General features: G+C 36.4%; 1 protein-coding gene across 2 annotated transcripts in view; it reads right to left on the reverse strand.

Moving 5' to 3' along the window:
• The window catches only part of LOC135695410 (cytoskeleton-associated protein 5), a 32,264-nt gene extending 9,069 nt beyond the window's left edge, over nt 1–23,195 (reverse strand). For both annotated transcript variants that reach the window (XM_065214495.2, XM_065214494.2), the window contains exons 1-36: nt 23,031–23,195; nt 21,962–22,155; nt 21,454–21,577; nt 20,943–21,022; nt 20,273–20,363; nt 19,539–19,619; nt 19,235–19,370; nt 18,942–19,054; nt 17,969–18,082; nt 17,191–17,385; nt 15,809–15,973; nt 14,547–14,675; nt 12,100–12,291; nt 11,668–11,697; nt 11,108–11,194; nt 10,334–10,444; nt 9,807–9,899; nt 9,340–9,456; nt 8,803–8,874; nt 8,341–8,432; nt 8,105–8,162; nt 7,824–7,949; nt 7,046–7,209; nt 6,378–6,453; nt 6,088–6,186; nt 5,810–5,923; nt 5,029–5,157; nt 4,344–4,541; nt 3,626–3,841; nt 3,316–3,426; nt 2,893–3,042; nt 2,177–2,380; nt 1,876–2,011; nt 1,329–1,522; nt 608–819; nt 111–269 (exon numbers count right to left, since the gene is read on the reverse strand). In XM_065214495.2, coding sequence (XP_065070567.2) covers nt 111–269; nt 608–819; nt 1,329–1,522; nt 1,876–2,011; nt 2,177–2,380; nt 2,893–3,042; nt 3,316–3,426; nt 3,626–3,841; nt 4,344–4,541; nt 5,029–5,157; nt 5,810–5,923; nt 6,088–6,186; nt 6,378–6,453; nt 7,046–7,209; nt 7,824–7,949; nt 8,105–8,162; nt 8,341–8,432; nt 8,803–8,874; nt 9,340–9,456; nt 9,807–9,899; nt 10,334–10,444; nt 11,108–11,194; nt 11,668–11,697; nt 12,100–12,291; nt 14,547–14,675; nt 15,809–15,973; nt 17,191–17,385; nt 17,969–18,082; nt 18,942–19,054; nt 19,235–19,370; nt 19,539–19,619; nt 20,273–20,363; nt 20,943–21,022; nt 21,454–21,577; nt 21,962–22,155; nt 23,031–23,084 — 4,616 coding nt within the window. In that variant the 5' untranslated portion in view covers nt 23,085–23,195. The remainder of the gene's footprint in view (nt 1–110; nt 270–607; nt 820–1,328; nt 1,523–1,875; nt 2,012–2,176; nt 2,381–2,892; nt 3,043–3,315; nt 3,427–3,625; nt 3,842–4,343; nt 4,542–5,028; nt 5,158–5,809; nt 5,924–6,087; nt 6,187–6,377; nt 6,454–7,045; nt 7,210–7,823; nt 7,950–8,104; nt 8,163–8,340; nt 8,433–8,802; nt 8,875–9,339; nt 9,457–9,806; nt 9,900–10,333; nt 10,445–11,107; nt 11,195–11,667; nt 11,698–12,099; nt 12,292–14,546; nt 14,676–15,808; nt 15,974–17,190; nt 17,386–17,968; nt 18,083–18,941; nt 19,055–19,234; nt 19,371–19,538; nt 19,620–20,272; nt 20,364–20,942; nt 21,023–21,453; nt 21,578–21,961; nt 22,156–23,030) is intronic.
• Between the last annotated feature and the right edge of the window lie 348 nt (nt 23,196–23,543).

Below are 23,543 nucleotides of genomic sequence, written 5' to 3' on the forward strand. Positions count from 1 at the left end.
CATTTGAAAACCAAATAGAAAACTTTTTAATGAAACAGAATACATCAAAGTTCTACCCTCAAACTTGCTGTGGGCTCTGTTTTAAAAAGCAACGGATATGTCAAACTCACAGTGGCTTAGCAATGGTGAAATCATCATCATCAACATCAACTTCGATTAGTTTTGGCTTGACCCCCTTAATAATATCTTTGCCTCCTTTTATCTGTTCATAGTCCAATTCGAATTCCCGCTTGACTTGTGGAGACGTGTTCGGACGAACTGGGCCATCACTAAAATTTGAAACAATAAATATATGATCGAAATGCTTGACAATATCTGTGATGGCCTCGTGTAATCTCTACACTATACAGAACACCAGTAGAACATACCAAATACGTGAATTAAGATTGATCTTATCAAACTAAATGAATAAAGGAAACATTGACATCAAATTAAAAAAGAAGCACTATTCTTGAGAATTGCCAAAAAACTGAACTTCTTCTGAAATTGTGTATTATTACTGATCGCCTAAATATATTTTTACAAATTAATATAACTGACATGTAATCAACGACGCATTAACTGGTAACAAGCGAACTTGTTCAAAAAAGAAATATTTGAAGATTACTTAGAAGAAGAGCTCCCCCGGCCTTTCATTTTTGAAACAACCAAAACTTGCGAATCAGTCTGGTCCTTTGCATCGGAAGCTGGCTTGTTCGGGGCAATTTTGCTTTTGTTGACTTCAGTGGGCGGCTTTTTTGGTTCCGGGGGTTGGGCAGCCTTCACTTTGCCAGCACGTTTTATTCTTTCTTCTAAATAGCTCCTGTCTTTGTCATTCAGCTTTGAAAAAAGAGAAACATTACTAGCGTGGGGCGACCATAAAAACAACAGATTTTAACTGCAATTGGGTTGGAATCATTGTTGAGACTGTTTTCTTGAACTGTCCATAGGTATTAGCCAAATGTTTAAAACTTTAGTTACAGTTCTTAATGAATGATCGTTTGCGGTTAAATGACCTTGTGCCTCCTTACACCAAGTACAGTAAACATTTTTTTTAGTTATCTTATTAAGTTTTTGAATTTTTATGAAATGAAGAAAAAAAACGAGTATCAAGACAATACATATTAACAGCTTGATTAAATACCCTGAGATTCGAAAATAGATTTTGCTAAATGTGTAGAAGATAGATTACGTTTGCCTGGAAGCATTTGACATTTAATTTGTGCGTAAGGAGCAGGTAGTAGCAACTTTGATTGTCACTTCCTTTTCACCAAAACTGCGACAAGAACATAAATGACGAACTAATACAAATATACAGAATCAGCATGTAAACAAGAGCTCCTACTCACCCTTCCAATCATTTTATAAACCTGCTCACCAACTATATTATACGCCTCCACAATGGCATTCAAAGCTGCCGAGCGCACTCCGTTGTCTCTATCAGCTATCTGAACTGCCATTTCTTTCAAAGCCTTCGCAGGGGTTGGTTGGCAAACCTCAATGCCACTTTTTGAAATCAAGGTGCCAAGCTCCACCAAGCACTCTAAAATGTGTTGATGCAAAGATAAAGAACTTTTCGATATTTTTACGTGTAAAGTTAAAGAATTCAAGTTCAAAAAGTGAATTCTAAAAGAATTATTTAGTAACCTGGACGGCTATTTTTTATTGATTCCAAATCATTTTCCAAACTGAAAACATTTTCCTTGAAATATCCAAATATTGTTGTGTCTATTATCCCATTTTAGATCTATTTCTAAGTTTCTTAGATCAGTATGCATAGGAAACACCCTCTTGTAGGTATCATTTAAAAAAACAAAACATTCTATACTACACTGCGAATTTAAAAAGCAATTTAATTGTCACACAGATTAGTTAAAGCAAAGACAATTGTCTCACCCATCCTTGTTTTCGAATTTTTGGAGACCAATCCTTCCATCAAGAAAGTAAACAGTTTAGTTGCTGGATAAATATCTGCCAACTTTTTGAAGAGATTGTGAACGGATTTCCTTACGTTGTCTTTTGGATCTCCAATCTATGAAACAATGAACATACGGAATAAAGGCGTGCAGAGCTGCCAAATCCATTGCGATAACCAGAAGAGTAAATAAGGAACAAGACAGTATTACTGGAAGTCGTGTCTTAGACAAAACAAAAGTGCAACTTAGAGGAAGTTTAGAGACAATAAAGATTAAGTTACCTTTAAGATAAGGTAAGGGACAAACGACGATCCTTCGAATTCGGACAAATTGTGATTCTCTTCCGCAAGAATATCGAATAACGATTCCAGGAATTCAAGAGATTTGAGTAGTACACTTGTATTGGTGTCGAAAAATCGCAGCGTGAACCAGCGCAGTATAATGTCAAGGGACTCAATCATCGCTGGCGTATTTGAAGACAGGCCCTACGACAAATCAACAAGTTAGATTGCCATAAGGGAAACGAACAGACAAAACATTGACGATGATCAAGTACAACCACATTGAATTAACTCCCAGCAATGATTAAAAACATTGGTTGTTATCATTAGATATTATTGATATTGTTATTATGATGATTGATATCGGCATAAAAACTGAAGACGCATCGATTATTCTTCATATTTAAGTATCCCTAGTACACGTCATAACTCAGTTAGTATTGGCCTACACATTCGGCTGAGGGAGCACTGAAGTAAGGAAATCACTTTTTACCATGTCTAGCTCCAAAAAAACATGGACACAAAATTGGTTCGTATCAAATTCATAATTGCCATGCAGGTGCTGTATTAGTCGTTAAACAATTAAAAAATACAAAGATAGCAGGATTTCATCAACGATATCTGACAAGAAAACCGATGTACTCACAATTCTAAAAAGCCATCACAGAGATGTACACTAAGGCACAAACTAGTCGCTCTCACAATGGGCTACTTACTTGAGAGAACAACGCAATTGCTTCTATATGAAATTTGAAGTCGTCGTGAAACAACCTCTTCATCATGCTACCACTAAAACATGGAGTCATCTGATCTTTGAGTTGTTGCACCATTTCTTCACGTGGAGTCGTAAAGTTCCACTTTAAAGTCTGTTTAAGCATAGAGAAGGTCTTAGGTAATCGGCATTTGTACAAAGAACACTCAAAAAGGGTAAATTGACGAAATCATGACTTAGTTTGTAGATCTAACGCAATGGTCAACAAGACGAGAAAAAGAGCTACTGGCCTTGTAAGTTGAAACATGGGCGCTTGGACATCAGCCTCAACACCTTGTCAACAACCTTGTCAATACAGTGTCCATGATGGTTTTTCTAGCTTTTAACTATTGCAAACGGGACTATTCAAACAAAAAAACCCACAAACCTTGAGACTCTTTTCGTCCTTCATTCTTTGATCTTTGCCAATTTTATGCAAAATCGCAGGCCCATCGTCCTCTTCTTGATTTTTCTTTTTCGAAGTAGATGCAGATGCCGGCTGAAAGGTCAACAAGGATTGATTTGCTCCGGTCTTTTCAAACACCCATTTTCAATCCTGATGCAAACGTATCTGTATTTTATTTCACTTTATGTTTATCATATCAGAAATCTCACGAATTGAAAGAGCATCAGTATCTTGGAAAATTCAGGATTTCATCTTTACGATCAAGTAAGAAAAAGGAACTGTGAATAAATACCTTTTTGGCTGCAGGCTTTTTGTTTTCTGCGCTTTTTGTCTTCTTAGACTCCTCAGCTGCCTTTTTGACTTCCCTTGCCGGGGCATCCGAGGTTGATGCTCCTGAGGAAGCAGGCTTTGATTGTTTGGCTGTTTTTGTCTTTTTTGCCGTTTGGATGGGGACACATGTTTCTCTTGCTTTCTCGAGCAAAGTCATTACCGTAGCCTTTGAAGAAGCCTAACAAAACAAGCAGAAGTATAACAGAGACATTCTATAGACGAAGAAATAAACGGGGCACAAATAAACTCAATGATTACCAACACAGGAGAGGAGGATTCTTGCAGGGTGTGCTGTCAGTTTTATTCAAATTGCACAGTTAAAAATAATAAGTACACAACATGCAAAAAAGCTCTCGCATGGAAGTGCAGAAAAGCGAAGTTCATTGCCATTTAACACATTCACCATGTCAACCAAACACTTTAGTCGAAGCAAGATCTTCTTGACAATATTTTTCTTCATTGGGTTATAATTACCCGATACTTGGATGCCTTGCTTTCAATTCTAATAGTAGACACATGGACAGATTTTTCCACACACGATAAAAATTACTTCCATTTGATATATATGTCGTTTGTTTACAATGTGTCCCTTTTGTCGTCATCCAGACCTGGAATACTTTTGTTTTTTTTCTGGTCTTGTCATAAGCAATCCATTAAAAAGAATGACACGCTAAACTTACTTCAAGTTTGTTAGCTGCTTTTGCCATCGGTTCAAAGCCCGTGTGTGCCATTACCAATGGCAATACTGCTTGGGCGTTCTTTCGCACTTCGGCATTTCTATCTTCCAAGCAGCCAAAAAGAGCCGGAATCGATTCTAGCAGATCAGCGGGAAGCTTTTTCGTCTCCAACTTCAAAATCTCTTCCATCCAAGAAAGTAACTTTAAATGCAAGAAAAATTTTCAAATAGAAACAACTAGACTAAAGTCAGCCAAAATAAAATTTGAAGAAATTCCAATGATAAAAAATTCAAAGAAACGGGCCTAATAACAAAGAATTGAGACATCAAGTTTTGATGATTAAAAAAGATCTTCAACGGAAACTAGAAGGACAGCAAAGTAACTTGTATAAAACGAAGTTAGATAAAACAAAACATTGTTGCTTCTAGGGTTTGCACCGATAAAAAAACCAAAAAAACTTTCGATCACAAAAAAGGAATTAAATAAAATAAAGTTTTCAAACAAATTTGTCCGTGTTTCTCACCTCAATCGAGCTTGAATACTATGATTATTAAGAGCAAAGCAGACCAATTGAAAATTGAATAAATCACTTCAACAACTTTGTGCCTAGATGAGCTTCTGTGAAACATTCAAGTGTACATTAAGGAGTAAGGCGTCGAATAACTGTGTACAAAACGTCTCCACATACCCCGATTCTTAGGTTAGGCTTGGGTATCTTCATTGCTGATGAAAGAATCTCATCTGTCAGAAAGGGTGCAAAGCCAATCTTGGAATGCCAAGCAGATAAAGCTTCCTTAGCAGTGATTGTGACTTGTGGCTAGATGGAAGAAAGAAGTTTGAGGCGATAACGAAAACTGAAACTGCAAGGATATGCAGATGAAACATGCATTTGATATTTCGATTGATACATTTTAATACTACCAACAGGGCTATTGAAGGCAGCTTGAAGTAAAAAAAATAAAATTTTTTTTGAAGTGAGAACCAGTTAAAATGAAATGGAGAGATTACAAATACAATTTTAAAGCAACAGTTTATTCCTGTGACGACAAGATGAACCACATTACAGTAAGGGGTACTCATATCATCCAGGAGGAAATATCAGGAATCTCTCATCAAACAAAAGGGGGGGTTGGGGGATGGGTAGAGGAGGGTTTAGTTGACTTGAAATGCAGCCGATAATATCAAACAAGCTTTTACAGACATCAGGACAACTCTTTAACTGCTGACAACTAACTCTCGTTTAAAAAAGTTAAATTTTTATCAGCTATGGATGTGATTTATTTGAAACGACAAGCGATGTCATTGCATTGTATATCCTCGATCCAAGATAGGAATATCCTCGATTCAAATTTGAACTAGTATTTTTAGTTTGCACTTAATTTTAAAAGCGAAGATCATTCATATGATATATTCAGCTCTGAATCTCGGAAACTTTTTATCGCGTCTTGACTTCAATAGAAACTGCTCACCTTTGCATCGTTCATAGTGCTTATCATGGCCAGCAGCAAAGTGCCCTTGTGCCTCGACACCTGCGATCCTATTCCTTCAGCCAGCGTTTTACAGATGCCTAGTGATATCATCACCTAAGGCGACAAAAATTGAATGTATGTTCGTTAGCCCATTATCTGTACTCTTAGAATGGGCCTGAAGGATGAAAAAAATACACATAAAGTACGTATGTAAACATGTCCACTATTATCGACTTAAAATAAGAGTTTAAAAAAAATCAAAGAATGAAAAAACGCACCAGATTTTTGTTGCTCTCGCCAAGACGAGCTTTAAGCGCGATAGGGAGCTCACCAATATCAGGCATTATGAACTTGTTTTCTTTTAATAATTCGACGACCTACAAAATATACAATGACTATTAACTTCAAAGTCAAATAAAGGGTCTTCATACGACAGTATGGTCCTCTGTAACGAAGAAAATTGGACGGCGATGAACAGACGGCACAAACAGTAACATATCCAATGTTTCATTGGATATGAAATTATCTCAACACTCAGTAAAAGCAAAGTCTACTGTGAAATAATTACCTCCTGCAAACCCTCATTTCTTATTTTCCAATTCTTGTCCATTAGTTTTGATATTAGGGCCTCTGTTATTTTATCACTGGAAAGAAAATTTTTCACATGGTTACTTTATGTAATTATGAATGCATGACTTTGAAGTCATTAGTAGCAACATTTTGTTACACGCAAAAAGGGAATTTTATGAAATTTCACAGAGGGCCGGAATGTGAAAACACTAGCGACTGATAATAGCTAATAAACAACAAAACAAATCAGACTTCTATAATAATATATAATTATTCATCTAGTGTCCGTATTTTCGATGGCACCAATCATTCTTAAACCTTTATTAAGATCAACTACACCATTTTGCCAGACGAACTGAAAGCGTATAAAATGTGAATGCTTAGGAAATTGCTTTGGCAAAGAAGATTTGATACCAGGATTTGAAGCAGGGAATTTAACACCGTCCTTTTTAAAAATGCAACAATAATCCAAAAATAGTAAATTTGAGTGATATGCAACCAGCCCGAGCTTATCTGGCATTGTAAGGTCGCAATGTATATTAAATACAAAAGAGTGTAATTTGATACATAACAAAGCTGTTGATACATGCATATTTCGATAATATGCCGTCATATAAAAATATCATATAAGCGGTATTAAGCGTATGTCAATCAAGGAAAGCAAACCTGATGTTCTTTCTGTCAACGAGGTCATCCGCATTCATTCCACCGGCCTCTCCGTCAACCGCGTCTTCATCCTGTTCACCATCGGCTCCCTCTTCTTCTTCATCCTCGTCGTCTTGGTCTCCGAGTACTTTTCGCACGGGAGCTGGAGGCTTTTCATCCTTAACCTGTCGTAGAACAAGGCTTAGTTTAGCGAACAAGGCTCGGGCCCAGAACATTTTAGCAGAGCATGGATCGAAGCAAATTTATTATCAATGTAACTTTGCTATACACTCGTTTTTATAAAAACCAGTAAATTTAAGATCAGGCTGGCTGTTCTTGATTTGTTTTTCTCGAAAATAAGCAGTGCAATTGCTAGCTAGTGTACTTTAGGGTGTGTTCAGACCTCATTTACCAAAAAGATGAATGAGAAATCCTTTAATTGCCGACAAGTTTGAAAATTCACCGAAAAAAAGCACCCCTAAATGGCAAAAAACTTCTCGCTTGTGAAATGAAATCAAATGACAAATTTTACGCCCGTATTCTTAAAAATTTTTCTTATAAAAAAGAGCGTTATCATTTCAAAACAATCTATCACTTTCATTTTCGCTTATTCAATCATGTTTGACAGGGGGGCTGGTTTAGGGGGGGGGAATTGGTTCAGAACGTGTTCCAACGTCACTGAATGTTAAATAAAGCAGAATTTGCATAAAAACACCATAAAGACCGTTCCCAAAGAAACAGAGATTGGTCTTCTCTAAGGAATCAGATCCCTATGAGAATCATCAAAGGCTGTGCAAACCTTTTCGAATTCAGCATCAATTTGTTGAAGCAGAGCTGGCTTTTCGTCTTCAAAAACTGTTCGCAAGCTTGGGCCTGCGTAGAGGTATAATGTTGCAAGAAACTGCACAGCAGCGCCACGAATAGCCTGAATGAAATGAAGTAAATTGAGTGACAAACGAAGACGTCGATTCAGCCGAGATAAGCTTTTAATAAAGACAAAGATGTGATTATAAATGATTTATGATTGAGAGCAGAAGACATATCCAGCAAGAAAAGGCATGAAAATGACAGGAACAGTACCGGGTTAGTGTTTTGTAGAGATGTCTTTATGAATGCAATGTGCGGCTTCATATCAATTCTGAAATGGACGAAACAACATGTCAAAATAAAGTGATATACTGAAAATATGCTTAAAACATAGGCAAAAAGGAGCTTCTCTCAGAACTGTAAATTAAAGCCCTTAAATGTGCGGTGAAAAACGTATCTCAGCTTTCAACAAATATTTTGTAAAAATAAAAAATAGTTTGGGTACATACTTGAAACCAAATTCCCTGAGACCTTCAGACATCCAAACCAGCGCTTCAGCTTGTGTCTTTGGATTTTTTACCTGACTCGACACTTTAGCAACCTTAAACAAAACACGGTAAAAAAATCTCGGTTAAAAAGTCTTGAGGGCGGATACAGAAAACCAAATTCTTGTGAAAATAGCGAATATTGTAGCTCTTAATGGCTGGTATCAATAATGGAGATTTTTAGGGATGAATATCAATCAATTTTTGATAAATAGATTTATAACAATAATAATATGGCTTTCAGATTAAAACTGTAATTAAGGGCATGGTGTTATAAATGTAGGATATGACTGATGAGGATAGATTCTAAGGATTAACGATGATGAGTGATTGGTTGATACATTGATTAATAGATTGGGTGGTTGATTCATTGATTGGTTCAGTAAGTTTGCTAGATACAGAGGTATATATAGCCTAAATACATACCTTGAGACTGACGTAATTCAATGATATGTTTTCTGCAAAAATCTTGAGCGTTTCTTTTACAGCATCTTTTAACTGGGAAGCAATAGATATGATTGAAGATGAACGATAACTAGCAACAGCGGTAAAGAGAGATGAAACAAGTCGTTTTTCAAAGCATTATTATCATTGGAATAAGTCTTTATGCCGATGGACAATAACGACTTATTCCAAAAAAATCACTGAGGAATCAGAACCATAATTTGAAACTGACAACGAGCGCTTCGTTTTCCTTAGATTGGCAAATATAAAAAACAACAGTTTAATGTAATAAATAGAGAGGACGAAAACAGAGGAATGCTGGGAAATACAATAAGGAAAGAGTCTGTGTTTAGCATATACAGCAAGACCAATGCAGGCTATGTATTTCACATCCAGTTTTCTATATCCACATACAGGCGAATTTTAAACATAGCAAAACAAATCAAAGATCCATAGAGGAGAGCATTTGTAGACTATGTAACTTTATACATAGGATATCAACCAAACATAAATATTTACTTTCATGTCTCCAATTTTCTCTATCAAGCCAGTTATTGCATACAGTGCACTTCGGCGTGAAAAAGGTTTAGAAACTTTTGCAAGTATTCCAAGTAAGGAAAATTTTCCTTTTAAAACCTGAAAAAGAGAACCACGGATAAGTAAGGACAGAGTAGCATAGAGAGTCCAAAAACAGAGAAAAAACGCGAAGTCTCCAAAAATTGTTAGAAAATATTACTCTTCGTCTGTTTTTGTAAAAAGCAGAACAAAGTTAGTAAAAGCATATGAGTTGATATTTTTCTCTACGCTAAAATCGAAGATGTATGGATGTTTCTTTGGAGAAAGTAGACACGTATGCAAGAAATAGTCACTTTGAAGCGTAAAAAGGCGCAGTTATATACTAGACACTATTTAAACACAATTAGACAAGCCTACACAGAATTAGAGACGATATTTACAAAGTGAAACATCTATACTGTTGTTCATACCATCATGTTGTTATCTTTGAAACCTGGTTTTTTGGCAAGCGTCCTTACGATTGTCTGAGTTTGCTTTGCATCTGGGGTCATTACGTTGACTTTCTGCAACAGAGAAACACGGATTAAAACCTGTTTATCAATGTAACTAACATTTTCAATCACCGCTCATTTATGTTCCTTTTATGCAGATACTATGTTCATATCATGAAGATAAGATTATTAATTGGGGTTGTTGGCATACTTATTTAGATTTGATTCATATAATCACAAAAAACACTGCCCTTTACAAAATAGTTAAAAATCTCGCATATCAATTAATGACATTGCAAACAGTTCTGTCACATGTAGAAAACACACATTCAACAAGGACAAACCATTGCCAAAAGGTTGTCTAGGCAACAGTTTTGAATTAGCCTAGTGCAGCTAAATATTATCATAGAAGGGGGGTACAACCCTGAAAGCCCTCCCGGCATGTGATTTATTCCTTAAGGCAAGACTTTTAGGATATTTTATGAAAACCAAGAGAGAATGTAAACCTTTGTCATTTCTTCCATTGCTTCAAGTCTTTCCTTCCAGTTTGCACTTACAATCTGCTTGCAAATTGTTTCCCCAAACAATTCCAGTGCAATATCTTCAACTACTCCTTCCTTTAAAATAATATGTTCAATTAGAGCGGCTATAATTACCCCCAACCAGTGCTAAAACGACAAGGTTGTTAGGTATTCGCGACCCCTATAATGATAAGCAAAAAAGGCAGAAGAGAGCATAAACAAAAGTAAAAGTACTTTGTTTGCAGTGGAAACATACAGTACCTGAATGGGTATACACACTAAAGGCAATGAAACAACCTTGAAGATGTGTCATCTAAATTATTTGAACATGCAAAAGCTCATTAGTTTTGATAAAATTTCGGTGTTGTTATCTTAAAATGGCATTGGATATTGAAGAAACCTTTAAGTATGAAAGCGTTAAATTGAATAGAGTCAGGAAGGCATTTTGTTAATTATTTTCTTCATGTAACCTAATGACAAAATCTTCGCTGCTGGTCAGATCTAGTAATGGGAAGCTTAATTTTATTAAGAAAGTCCCACGATTTTCCACGCCAGTAAATGATACTACAAACACATTCTTTTCCATACCCCTTAGATCAGACCAAAGAGTCATAGCGAAGAGCAGTTGCGCTTCTGAAAAACTGGCACATGGAAAAAGAAAAATGGTATACATATGTGTAGTTTTGATACATACCGAAACGAAACTGTATTTGAAAAAGTTAGAACAGGGAAGAGACAAACAAATTCAATAATACAAACCGATAATTCTTGTTCGGTTGGTTCCGCCTCATCGTCTGCATATGCAGCAGCGCCTTTCTTTGCTTTTTTGCCGCCATCTTTCTTTCCCTGTAAACAAACAAAATTACACTCTTGCTTTCTTTACTCATCGGTTTCCTATAATAAGTTTTTGCAAATGCGCTATGATACCTGAACATCCATAGTGCAATACGCAGACCAAGAAGTGCAATACGCAGACCAAGAAGTGCAATACGCAGACCAAGAAGTGCAATACGCAGACCAAGAAGGGAAATACGCAGACCAAGAAGTGCAATACGCAGACCAAGAAGTGCAATACGCAGACCAAGAAGTGCAATACGCAGATCAAGAAGTGCAATACGCAGACCAACAAGGGAAATACGCAGACCAAGAAGTGCAATACGCAGACCAAGAAGTGCAATACGCAGACCAAGAAGGGAAATACGCAGACCAACAATACGTGACTCTAGTATGATGGAAACTTTAACAATTCAATAATAAACGTCCAAAGGCAAACCTGCCATATTAAATAACAATTCAAAAATATGAAAAAATGCTTATACCTGAGGAGCTGATTGTGGCTTTTTCGCTTTCTGTGAAAAGAGAAAATTAACTGTTAAAAGCGTAAAATCGACTAACTTTTCCATTAATTTTCTGAATTAGCTAGGATATGCTTTTACTGGCTTTCCATACATATGCAAGTCAAATACATTTCAATAGTCCAAAGCAGAAACTGTGCGTTTGATAATTGTTAGTGAATCTTTGGGAAGAGAATTTGAAACCTTAATCTCGTTTAAAAATGTTCACACGAGGAAGTAAAGGACAATGAAGGACTTATCAACTTGGGCAAGGGGACACAAATGATAATTACCCTAGAATTTTGCATTCAATAAACAGATGAAAGCTGCGAGTGCCAATGAGCTAACGCTTTCACTCTCCGTAAGGATATCAACTAGCAAGTAAGCAATACTATTATAGCTGCAACGAATACCCACCGCACCAGCGCCCGCAGGCTTCTTCTTTACTGGTTTCTTGGCAGCCGTGTTTGTACTACTACTAGCAGCTGCAGGTGCTTTCGATGCGGCTGCAGGGTTGTTAGCCGTCTTACTGGCAGCCGCAGCTGGCTTAACTGCTTTTGTCGATTTTCCAGATGTCACAACCTCTGCTTTTTCGTAGCACTCCTTCACCTAAAGAAGGTAATGGAAATTTTGAATTTGATCGGAAATTTTGGGATTTTATTTTAAAAATACTCAAACTGGAATACAATTCCATTTATATAAAATAAACAGCTTTCCAATTTTCCCAGCCAAAAGGAAAAAATATTACAATACGCTTAAATATTACAAGATATATAAAAAATTATTTACAATTTTGAAACTGAAAACTACTTTCGTAGTTAAAGAAAGATCAATTTGAAAGAGGTTGAAATGCAGATCAGCTATGTCAGAAAACTAACAATTTAAAGATTTTAGTTTCTGATGTGAATGACTGGGTTGATGAGACATGTTATAAACAGTTCCGCTTTTGGTCCACCAGTTGAATACAACATTTCACACAATAAACATAACTAAATAGACTGGGGTCGCAAAAACATGGAAACGGTAGGTCAAAATGGCGGCATACAATGACCACGGGCCTAAGCTTAGCAAATTCAAAATCAGAATTATGAGGCAAAGGGCTTGGAAACGATAGGATATGGCGGGAAAATGCATTCGCCATTTCTTCGACTTTCGGTTTAAAGAAAATTTAATTATTGGCTTGCTGTTTTGAGGGGAAAATTCCAGCAAAACTTTGAAGCATTGCTTCAAAACAATTCTGCAAGAGATTCTCCGAGTATTCATGAAAGATGACCACGAAGTGTCACTTTCTTGAAGAAACGTGAACGAAAAATGTTGAAATTCAAAGCAAACTGATTAAAGCTTCTTTTTCATGAAAAAGTTATAACTGAGAAAGTGACACTAGCAGTGCACTTTAATTTCAAAGTTTCAATACTGACACAAGGTGAGTTGCTCTACATTTGATGTTAAAGACGTTTTTATCTTAAATTCTGTTTTACTCATTATCGAAGCACATGGCAATCAAGAAATTAAAGCAAAACGTACAGCATTTAAATTATCCTTTTGAAATTAATGAAAAGAATCTTCTACACCCAAAGCGTCTATGTTATTTAGCAAGAAGACTATTTTGATCACTAAACGAAAGCTTTAGAAATTGTTCACCTGATATCACTTTTAATAACCTAAAACCTGATATCCCAGCTGAAATGATCTTCTTGGTAATATATTTAAAGTCGGAACAAAGGTGCACGTATTAAGTTTCAAGTTTAATTAATTATCGTATGCTTATTAAGGTTCGTCTGTACCTTGAGGCATTTTTTACGAATCCTTCGAAAATATTTTCCAGAAATTTCCTGAAGCATCGGTAAAACGTTTCCTTGACTTTTTAGCCATAAAACAGTAAGGTAATCTTTCAAATTAAATTTGATTCAAAAGCCATTGGATAGTTCCGCAAAAAAAATTCGTGGCGAAAGCGTTCGTTACAAAAACCCCTTAGCGTTGCACTTCTGTTTTAAAAACCTGTCGGCTTAATGATTGGACATCTGCACTGGTCACACACTGGACATTGCTCACTTGCTCAGAGTATGGACATCAAGAAAATATCGATGGTGGCAAAACGACTGAACATTGTCTAGTGAACTTTTTCCCTGTTGAAGAATGCGGGTGGGAAAACTGGCAACAGGGCATCACTTTACCTTTGAAAATAAACTTTTCATAGCCCTAACCGTGTTATCGTATGAATTAGAGTGTATTGAAGAAGAATGGCTAGGACTTGCTACGTTTATCAAAATCCCTGTACTCGTGCACTCTGCCATCGCATTCCTTATCGGAACTAAAGCTAATCTCTTCAGAAGACCCGTCGTTACTGATGAAATGCCTTTTTCTGCTATTCGTCGAATTGAATTTTAACGTTGTTTCAATTTCGTTCGCGGTGTTGACTAGGAAAGTTTGTTGAAGATTTGAATATGGGAAACAAACTGACGCCAAATCCAAACCATTAATCGATTGCGCGTGCACGAACTGGACAATGTTCAGTAGAGTGGGAAAACGACTGAACATTTTCTGTACAACATCAGTGAACAAAAGAAATTTAATCCTGTCCACTGAACATTTTTGGCTGCCTTCAAAATCGTCTGAACAACACTCAACATCGCTGAACAAGACTGGACAAGGTGGCAAAACGACGCAAAATTTACGCTGGACATTTGTCCTGTGCATGTTCAGTGAAAATGTCCAGTCGTTTTGCCGGGGCTTTAGGCATTTGGCTTCTGTGAGCCGCCATCTTTAGCACCGCTTCCATACTTTTGTGACCCCAGTGTAGATAATACCAAACTCCTACTGCATATTATAACGTTTACCGGGTGAAGATCTCTAGTATTGCGTACCTTTTCAGCTTTTATTTTATCCAACTGGTCGATGTAGGGCAGCATGACCTTTTCCCCAACAACCTTCATCGATGTACCAAGAGCTTCTGCGGCGTTGTCCCTCACACCCGCCACAGTATCATCCATTTTCTAAAATATCAAAACATAACATATATATATATCAATTATTGGAAACAAATGCATCGGGGGCGGACACATTTCCCAGTGTTTTAAAACAAAAGACCATTGTCCTCTAAAGCAGTCGCCCCCCTCGCCCCACTCGCCCCCCCAGGTGTCCGCCACTGACTTGCATAAATTCGATTAACGATGGCTTTTTTTTAGTTAGAAATACATAGCTTCAGAGAATCTTGATTTTCACATCAATCGCCTCTAGATACAGGGTGCGAATTGTGCCCTTTCAAATAGACCAAGTTTGACTTCTTTTGTTCGTCTTTTACGTATCTAAAACTGATTTCCACTTGAAATGCGTTTCCCTGTGAAATAGGTGGAGGTGGCTATCCTTAAGACTCTGCATTGAATGATTGGGTGTGACAAAGACTCTGTAGAAAAGCTGTTGATTTTCATCCAAATGTGAAAATCGTCAAACATATTTAGAAGTCAGCTTTCTTCATGTGCACTAATAGACGCCCTTTCCAATGTCATCAATAGAATATACTCTACACTCAGAGAACTGGTCGGTTTAATAACACTGCTCTTGTAATACGCCTTTTTATCTTCGGTTTGCAGTGTGTTCATATTTAGAACTATATATAATTCGGTTTGCAGTGTGTTCCATATTTTTAACGTAACCGTCTTCCCTGTTCGTTAAGAGTTGGCTCCAGGTAAGGCTTGTCTCTTTTCTTCGTTGGGTAGCCTGTTCTGTGATTATCTTTAATTGGATAAGGAACTGAACAAAAACCACTTGGTCAAATATTGGAGGAGCAAGCCTATTGTTTTGTTAAAGATGAGCCATTGCGCTACGTAAGCATCCCATAATGCATTTTTAGACAATTTTGGTTAATCCGTAGAAAATTACTGCCATTGTTTGGATCGTCGCCACGCTCGCAAAGGACCATTGTTAGCAATGAGTCTTTAAGATGATGTAAACACTGGGGGTGGGGGCGACGGCCCTTTTGCCCCTTGCCCCCCAGGTGTCCGTCACTGAACCAAACACAAAACCATTGATTAGTTTTCAAATTCAGACACCAAGCTTGTAATAAAAGATTTTCTTGCCTCGTTGAAAATAAAGAAAAAGAACCATGAAAAATGAGATTATTACTGACCTTTATCAAAACCGGTGTTATTTGCTTCAGAATTGGCTTGGGTAATGTAGCCTGGGTTAACTGACTGATGGCGCGGGTGAGGAACTTGCACGTCTCTTCTTTCACATTGGGATTCTTGCTTTCGAGAGAGGCTATTACATCTTCGACCATGTTTGAAAATGTCGTCTGAAAAGAATTCACCAATGAGAAAATAATCAAACCAAGGCAAGAGAAAAATATCAAAGAGATACAGGTATAGGAAGACATTCAGGTTCACATCCAAGTTCAAAACACCCAACAAAGAAACTTTCAAATGTAAAAACGGGCATTCCTACTCATTGTTAAGGCCTCAGCTAAGTTTGTGACATTGGCACATGCAGTATGGTTACAGAAAAACTTTTCTCTGTCTCGGAATACATCAAATGAGGGAAAACTTTCTGTGGAAATGATGAAAAATATTGCATTAAAACGTCTTGCCAAATTGCATTAAAGCATTGCATCAAAATTACTAATTTGGAATGTTCGAATTGGCTTTTGTTGGCAACTTGAAATAACTAATAATTTTAGCGCAATTTATCCCTTCTTGTATTAACTCAAGAGTTGATATTTTTCTTTCTAATATTTTTATGTTTAATTTCAATCTTCTTTTTTGGTTTTGGGGCCGTGGAAATGTTTGCCAAGTATATGCACTAATCAAAACTATACGCTAGCTTCATACCAGATCTTTTGAAAATGGCCCTAATTACACAATATTAGAATGATTATCAGAAAATTATTTTGTTCACCCTAGTAAAGGATAATAAATTATAATTCAAGAAAAGCATGCATATAAGTGGTATTTTTACCTTAATACAATAAACATTATATCAATCCATCAATTAATTAAAGAAAAGTGAAAAAAGACATTCTCATTGTGAAAGATACTGCCAGAGCAGCAAAAAGCATTGCACCCTGGACACGAGGTTAAATATTCAGACTTAGCAGAAATAATTTTACCAAAATGAATTTTATACCAACACTATAAATACTCCTACAAAATATTAAAAGCCTGAACATCAGAAAACAAGACTGAACAAATCAAAATATCTTAGAAAAAACTAAATAAATGAATATTTAGTTATATATTAGATTAAGAGATAAAGAAATTTTGTAATTGCAAATTAATGAGAGTTTAAAACTTCGAAAAAATACATTGAGTCAAATTTTCGTGGATTTTTTTTACAATTAGTAGAAAACTTTTATTTTCTTACATAGGTTTCCAGAAAGAAAAAAAATATTTTTGCAGCCGTGGATACTGCATAGAAAGGGCGATATTGCTCGTGTTCAATTCTCGGATTTTCCTGCTATGATTTATACTTTGATGGAAATAAATTTTACAGCCTTGCAAGGCGGATTTCTCCTACCGTTAAGAAAACTGCATCTATGGCATCTCTCAGAGCAATGACAACATTCATCTTCTTTTCTTTGAACTTCTCCAAAATGACTGGGATTATCATGGGGGCGTATGGGTTGAATTTCTTTCGCAGTCCTTTGGCAAGACCTTGTACACACTTTGCAGCAAGTGCAACCACAACAACATTGCTGTCTTTGGCTACGACCTTAGCAAAATTTGAATATATACAAATAACGAAAACTAAGATAAAAATAAAATGAGCCAGTACTTTGTTAGACAATATAATAAATAATTATTATATCGCTTTTCTATCTCACTTGATAACGGGCTATGCTCGAAACGTCGTTAATTATTTTTAAAAAAATTTTCCTGGTACAATTTACCTACATTGATCGTTATTTAAATTCATCATATTGTACCGCACGCATTTTAGTATATTTAATAAATAATTAGCAGATACTATGTGGAGATTGAAAAGAAAATTGCTTCGAAAAAGGCATTTGTTCTTTGCATAATGTAAAATACTGCCTGATTCTGTAGCATCCCAATGTAGTTAAAATGTGCATTCTCATTACGGTACAAGAAACATGGTACAGTCCCTGTGAAGTAATGAGTAATCCATAGTTCTTTTTGACTGTTCAGAAGACGTTTTACAAGGGTAACCTCGTTTCATTAGATGTGTAGTTACTAGTTCCAAGTTCCTAAATATACAACCTGGTTCTATTCAAACATCTACGTTGTCACAATAAAACTAAAATACTTAATTTACCGAAACAGGAGATTCCTACCTTTTTTAGACATCCCATTACATCACCAAACTGTCCGGCTTCTATTTTGGGCTTTGACGTTAATTTGTCTAAGCCCTCAAGAGCTTCCTTTCTTTCTGACCACTTTGTTTGCACCTTGAAATCAAAATAACTGTCAATTACTGAGACAACAATTATAAGGTACACAGAGCAGAAGTGTGGTACTCCAGGGCTATAATAAGAAATTGCAATGGTAACTTTTTTGATCAAAATTCTGTACTCTTGGTCAATTCTATCATAAATATTTCATTTCCCGACTATCCTTGATTAGGTCAACAAACAATAATGTAAAATTTAGATAACTGGAACAAATTTTGCTTTTCCGAAGCTGTGAGCTCCATTAAGGCCCCCCCCTCCCCACTTAAGCCCCCGATGTCAAACAAAGAACAAATGTGCCTTGATTGGGTCTCTTGACGAATGTGATGATAATAAGATCGTGTACATTAAATACGGCCCTTGAAAAGACTCACTTTTGCGCCTAATAAATTTGTTCAGATGATGTCCCAGGGTTATCAATTGATCCTGGAGATTCTGATAGAGGTGAGGACCTTATAATTGATTAATTAGACTTTCGAAGCAGTTAGCGAAGTTTGCTGAGAATATTTGTGTGACATTTTTATAACAAAAAAATAGACAAGGGCATTTTTAAAACATTTTTACTTCAAATTATTAATAAGCCCCCTCTCTTTTAGGTCCCTCCTCTAGGACTGGTAAAAATGAATAAGCCCCCCCCCCCGGGGGCATAATAGAGCTTTTACGGTAACCGCAGCCTGGGGGAATTAAGACAACCGTAACGAAATTTTCATGCATTCGCCTTGAACCAATCCTGCGACGTTGGAAACATTTGTTAACTCGAACTATTTCCGGCGTTTCCTTCTGGGTTTTACGGCAAATATCAATCACATGGTACATCATACAATAGACTGAGAAAAAATTGTACAAGCACGTCTCTTACTATTTGTTCAAAAAAATCTTTTGGAATGAGCGGAATAATATCAACAGCGTCCATTAAATCATATGGGTCGATGTTTTCATCTGGTTCATCTGACACTTCCTCAGAGGCATCAACTGTCGAGAATCGAATTAGGATACTGTAAACAAACAACTATAAAGAGAAGCACATAATTCCTAATGAAAAACGTTAATCAAAGCTTTAAAATCGAGCAACTTAACATAAAAAAGTACTTATAGCCTCATAAATATAAAAACTTAGGCAAGACCTGTACGAGCAGCAAAAGCTGAACCAACCTTCATCTGATGCTGAGGCAGTCTTCTCTTGCGGTGGCGGGGCAGCAGCTCTCTTTGCTTGTTCAGTCTTAGTGAATCGAGTGGGACTAGGCTTGTTAGCATCAACCTGGGCCCACTCGTCCTCCAGCTCTTTCAGCTGCAAAAACAATTAACATCCATAAGTGCTATATAATTTTTTTAGATCATTTCGAAGCAAAAATACAACACATTTAAAACGTAAGCACTTTAAAAAGCTTAAAGAATTCAATCATTAAACAAACAGTTCAATGAAAATATTTTGCTAGTTGTACAAAAACTAAAATACCTGAACTGGCTTGATACTAGACAGCTGGGGACGCAATGCATCTCTGATCCATTTGTAAAGCTCAACTGCTAAGGATTTTGCCTAGGAAGTAGACGAGGGAATACCAGAATCATTTACTTTGACCATATATATGTTAACAGCAGGGGCGGTCACTTGATCAAATATTGGGGGGGGGGGGGGGGGGGACAAGCCTATTGTTTTAATAAAATGATGTCACATGTCTCATTGTTCAAGAACAAAAGACCATTGTCCTTTAAAGTATTGGGGGCGATCACCCCCCTCGTGTCCGCCACTGGTCAACAGTATATAGTTTAATGACTGGGTTTTTTTGTCCTCAGTTTCTGAGCATGTAAACCAATAAACCATTCGATGAAGGATGTGATAGACTGTCTACTCAGAATTCAATGATTCACCAGAAAGCAGTGCATTCGATGGTATACCCATCCTGGTTGTCAGCAGTAAGTCCATGTCTATTGTTGCATTTTCTGAGACCTACTTTTTCTCACTTGGTACATGAAATTCAAATGATACAAAGTTTAAGAAGCTACTCATTGCTGACTGATATTTGATGCAACCAACCATTAAAAAAAATTACATTGACTCAACTGAACATAAATTTTTTAGGGAGACTTCTACTCATTTCCTTCAAGAAGGAGGAAGATGGGATTTGGCTGAAGATTTGAGCTAATGGAACAATTATTCCGCAATTTGGTTTTGTTCCTTAGCAAATTTACCTCTTCACGGACAGATTTATCCTGATGCTCCAACAGCTTCTGTAATGATTTAACAATTGGCTTCATAGTTATCACCTTGCCGCCAAATTCACTAAAAAGAATTAATTCTGGTAGATAAGTGATTTAAAGCAGACAAGGCCACCAGCTGAAGAAAAAACATTTTCATTGGTTTTAGGCTTAACTAATGATGCATATTTGTGTCTAAATACTAGCATCTGAAGTTTAAAACAAAATGTGATAGCAGATGTCATTTAAATGCTGCCTGATTTAAATCTTGTTGGGAGACAAAAGTATCAAAGTCATCTGCAGGGCCAGCCACTTCTTATCCTGGCAGCCAACCAGCATAATGCGCATTAACACAGATATTAATGTTAATGCCTTTGGCTGCAAGATGGCTGACACATAAGAAGATCTTCAAGTTTTTACCAGTCTGTCATATATAAAGTGCTAGTCAGGAATGCTCTACGTTGCAAGTCTGACATTTCACACCTGCAAAAATCAGGCAATGTAAGGTGCATGGTATGAATATATTAACAGAAAACATGAGACATGTGATGACTGTTGTTCTATCAGCACGCTTTCAATATTTGTCATACCATCCATTTGTAATATAAATAAAGGTTATGAGAGTGACTTTCTCAAAGCTAAAGTAAAATAAGAATAGTCATACCGCAATGCCTGGTTTGTGAGTGAAACACAAGCTGCAACTACTTTTGGCTGTTTGTTGGAAAACCCATTGATTAGCTCTTCCTGAATGAAGAAAAGGTAGTGTTTATTGATACTGTGACATCATCACATATGCCTAGCAAATCATCAAATTTGAGATGTAACATCTTTAAATCAACAATGTTTCAAAAATCTCAAAATGTCAGTTTTTGTTTCTTGAAACAAATAAATTGACCCTTTTTTACCAAGTTTTTGTACTAAGTTAAGCAGTTGATTTTACTAATTTAGGCAATTTTATTTCAAAATTCAGTCTAGAGTTTCTAATTTTCTGCTTCTTACTACTAGCTATGTTTCAATCAATTTATTTTGCTATGGTGTTAATATTAACAAATCATATTAATTTATTTACAAAATCATGGCCTGATATTAATTCACTAACCAGTTGAAAATTATACTCTTTCACGGTGACACAAAAAGCCTGCAAATAAATTAGAACAAAGACATTTTTAACTTACCATGACAACTTCCTGTTTCTCAAGTTCAATGTACATCAAACAAATGTCCATTCCAAGTTGTTTGAGTTTTGGCTTTGAATTAAGCACTTTTGTAACAACTCCAGACACAACATCACTGCAAACCCTAATTCACAATAAACAAAAAATTATTGCAATATGTTGCTCAACTTTCTTGAAAATTGTTTTGCATTTGCATTTGTTATGACCTTACACTCAAAGGTAGTTCTTATGCATAGACCTACCTTCATATTGTTATGTACTATAGTTATGCCAAAAAGAATCTATAATGGCTTAAAGAGCAGTGCCCTGTCATGAACTCTGCTGTCGCTTACTCAACATGAACTCTGCTGTCCCTTTATCCACACTTGCTCGGGATCCATTGCTAGCAAGCTAGACACACTGTTATTGTGTTTGTTCATTAGGCCTAAATAGGCCTAAATATTGCGTTTCATGCTCATCTGAACAATATCAGCAACAATGTGCATTAAATTAAATATATACAATTTACCTGGTGGAATCAGAACAATTCTCGACAAAAGCTAATGTTGCCAGTAGGCCTTTTTCTTGTGCAACTGCATTATTGTCAGTCACAAACTTCTTCAAAATACCAAGATATGAAGTAAACTCTTTAGTCTTTTCATTGCTAATCATTTGAAATTTCTTCTTGGCTTCTTCATAGCCTGCAACTCTTGCTTTCCACAGCTAGAGAAATCAAATGATGTATATTAAACACAGTTAGCATTTAAATGCAATTAAGGTGCATACTTTCTTTGTCAAGTAAGATTCATAGAGGGGCAGGACAAAATTTTAGCATACTCTTATCTAGCAATGTCATTAGCTAGCTGTGGAGGTGCAGGTATTGCATATGATTATTCATTTGATAGCCTTAAAATGTTCTATGTAGGTCACTGCCAAATGAAGAGAATGCATCAAATAAAAACAGATTTGATTCTTGGAGTCAAGCATACGGTGTAGATATTTAATGATATGCCTGTATCTTCTTGAATTATAATTATGAAGCTTTTTGAAGCTTTCAAAAATTTTTCGACATTCTAGATCTTGAAAGCTATGCCTGTATCTTCTTGAAATATCGTTTTTAAATGCTTGGTTAGAATCTCCACTAAGGGATGTCTTGAGAATTCATAGAGACGACAATTAACGCATGGTGAACAGTTATCGAAAAAACATCATGAGTTGCGATTTGATTGCTGGAGCTTATCAAAAACCATTAAACATAGCCTAACTAACAATTTCTGGCCCAGTAAATAATTGTTTTTTTGCTGGTGTAATGAACCGCCCAGAAAAATACAAACACCCAAAAGGGCCTAGGACACCCTGCGCATTTTTGCTTTTCATCAAGTGGGCGAGAAATTTTGCAGAAAATAAAGTAGATCGAAGCTTTGAGATTTGAAGGGAGAATGTCAAACACGTTAATGTAAGTTGGGCATAATTCAATAAACTTTATAAAGTATTACTTCCTTGCTACCAATACATAAAAAAGCGCGGGCTTGGACAAGCTTTCAAGACCAATCAGAAATCTACAGATGAAAACAAAATCTCACACAAGATAAACGTACTTTATGAACAACTTTATCTTCTGTTGGAAGCTTCTCCCATTCGTCATCGCCCATTTTTCTAAACTGAAGGGTTTACAGTCAATTATGTTCGGATATTGTTGGTAAACTTTGCGTGTTCTTTGCTCGATATCGTCTGTTGCATTTTCAAATATGCACTACGGTTTAAATTTGTTACGCAATAGACTCATGTAAAACGCACTCAAAATGATAAAGAGAGGCTGGCAGGCTGGCCGGAGAGGGGCATTCCCATAGTTGACGGGAATTTTCGCAGCACAGGGTATCTTTTCAGATAAATATCATGGGAAAAGGTATTATGAACTGCATAAAAGCTCTGGGATAAGGTATCAAAATAGGGAAATATATAATGATAAGCAAGAAATATGTGGGAACAAGTTACTGTTTTTGAAGATCTTTGAAAGAGGATGTTCCAGTTACATTTGCTAGGGATCAGGTGCATTTTGGCATAATTTTCCCATGTTACTGGCAATTTCTTTTAAAGGACAAGTTAGATTT

The sequence above is a fragment of the Rhopilema esculentum genome, chromosome 2 (genome assembly GCF_057945365.1).
Source record: "Rhopilema esculentum isolate cy_ngs chromosome 2, ASM5794536v1, whole genome shotgun sequence".
NCBI lineage: Eukaryota > Metazoa > Cnidaria > Scyphozoa > Rhizostomeae > Rhizostomatidae > Rhopilema > Rhopilema esculentum.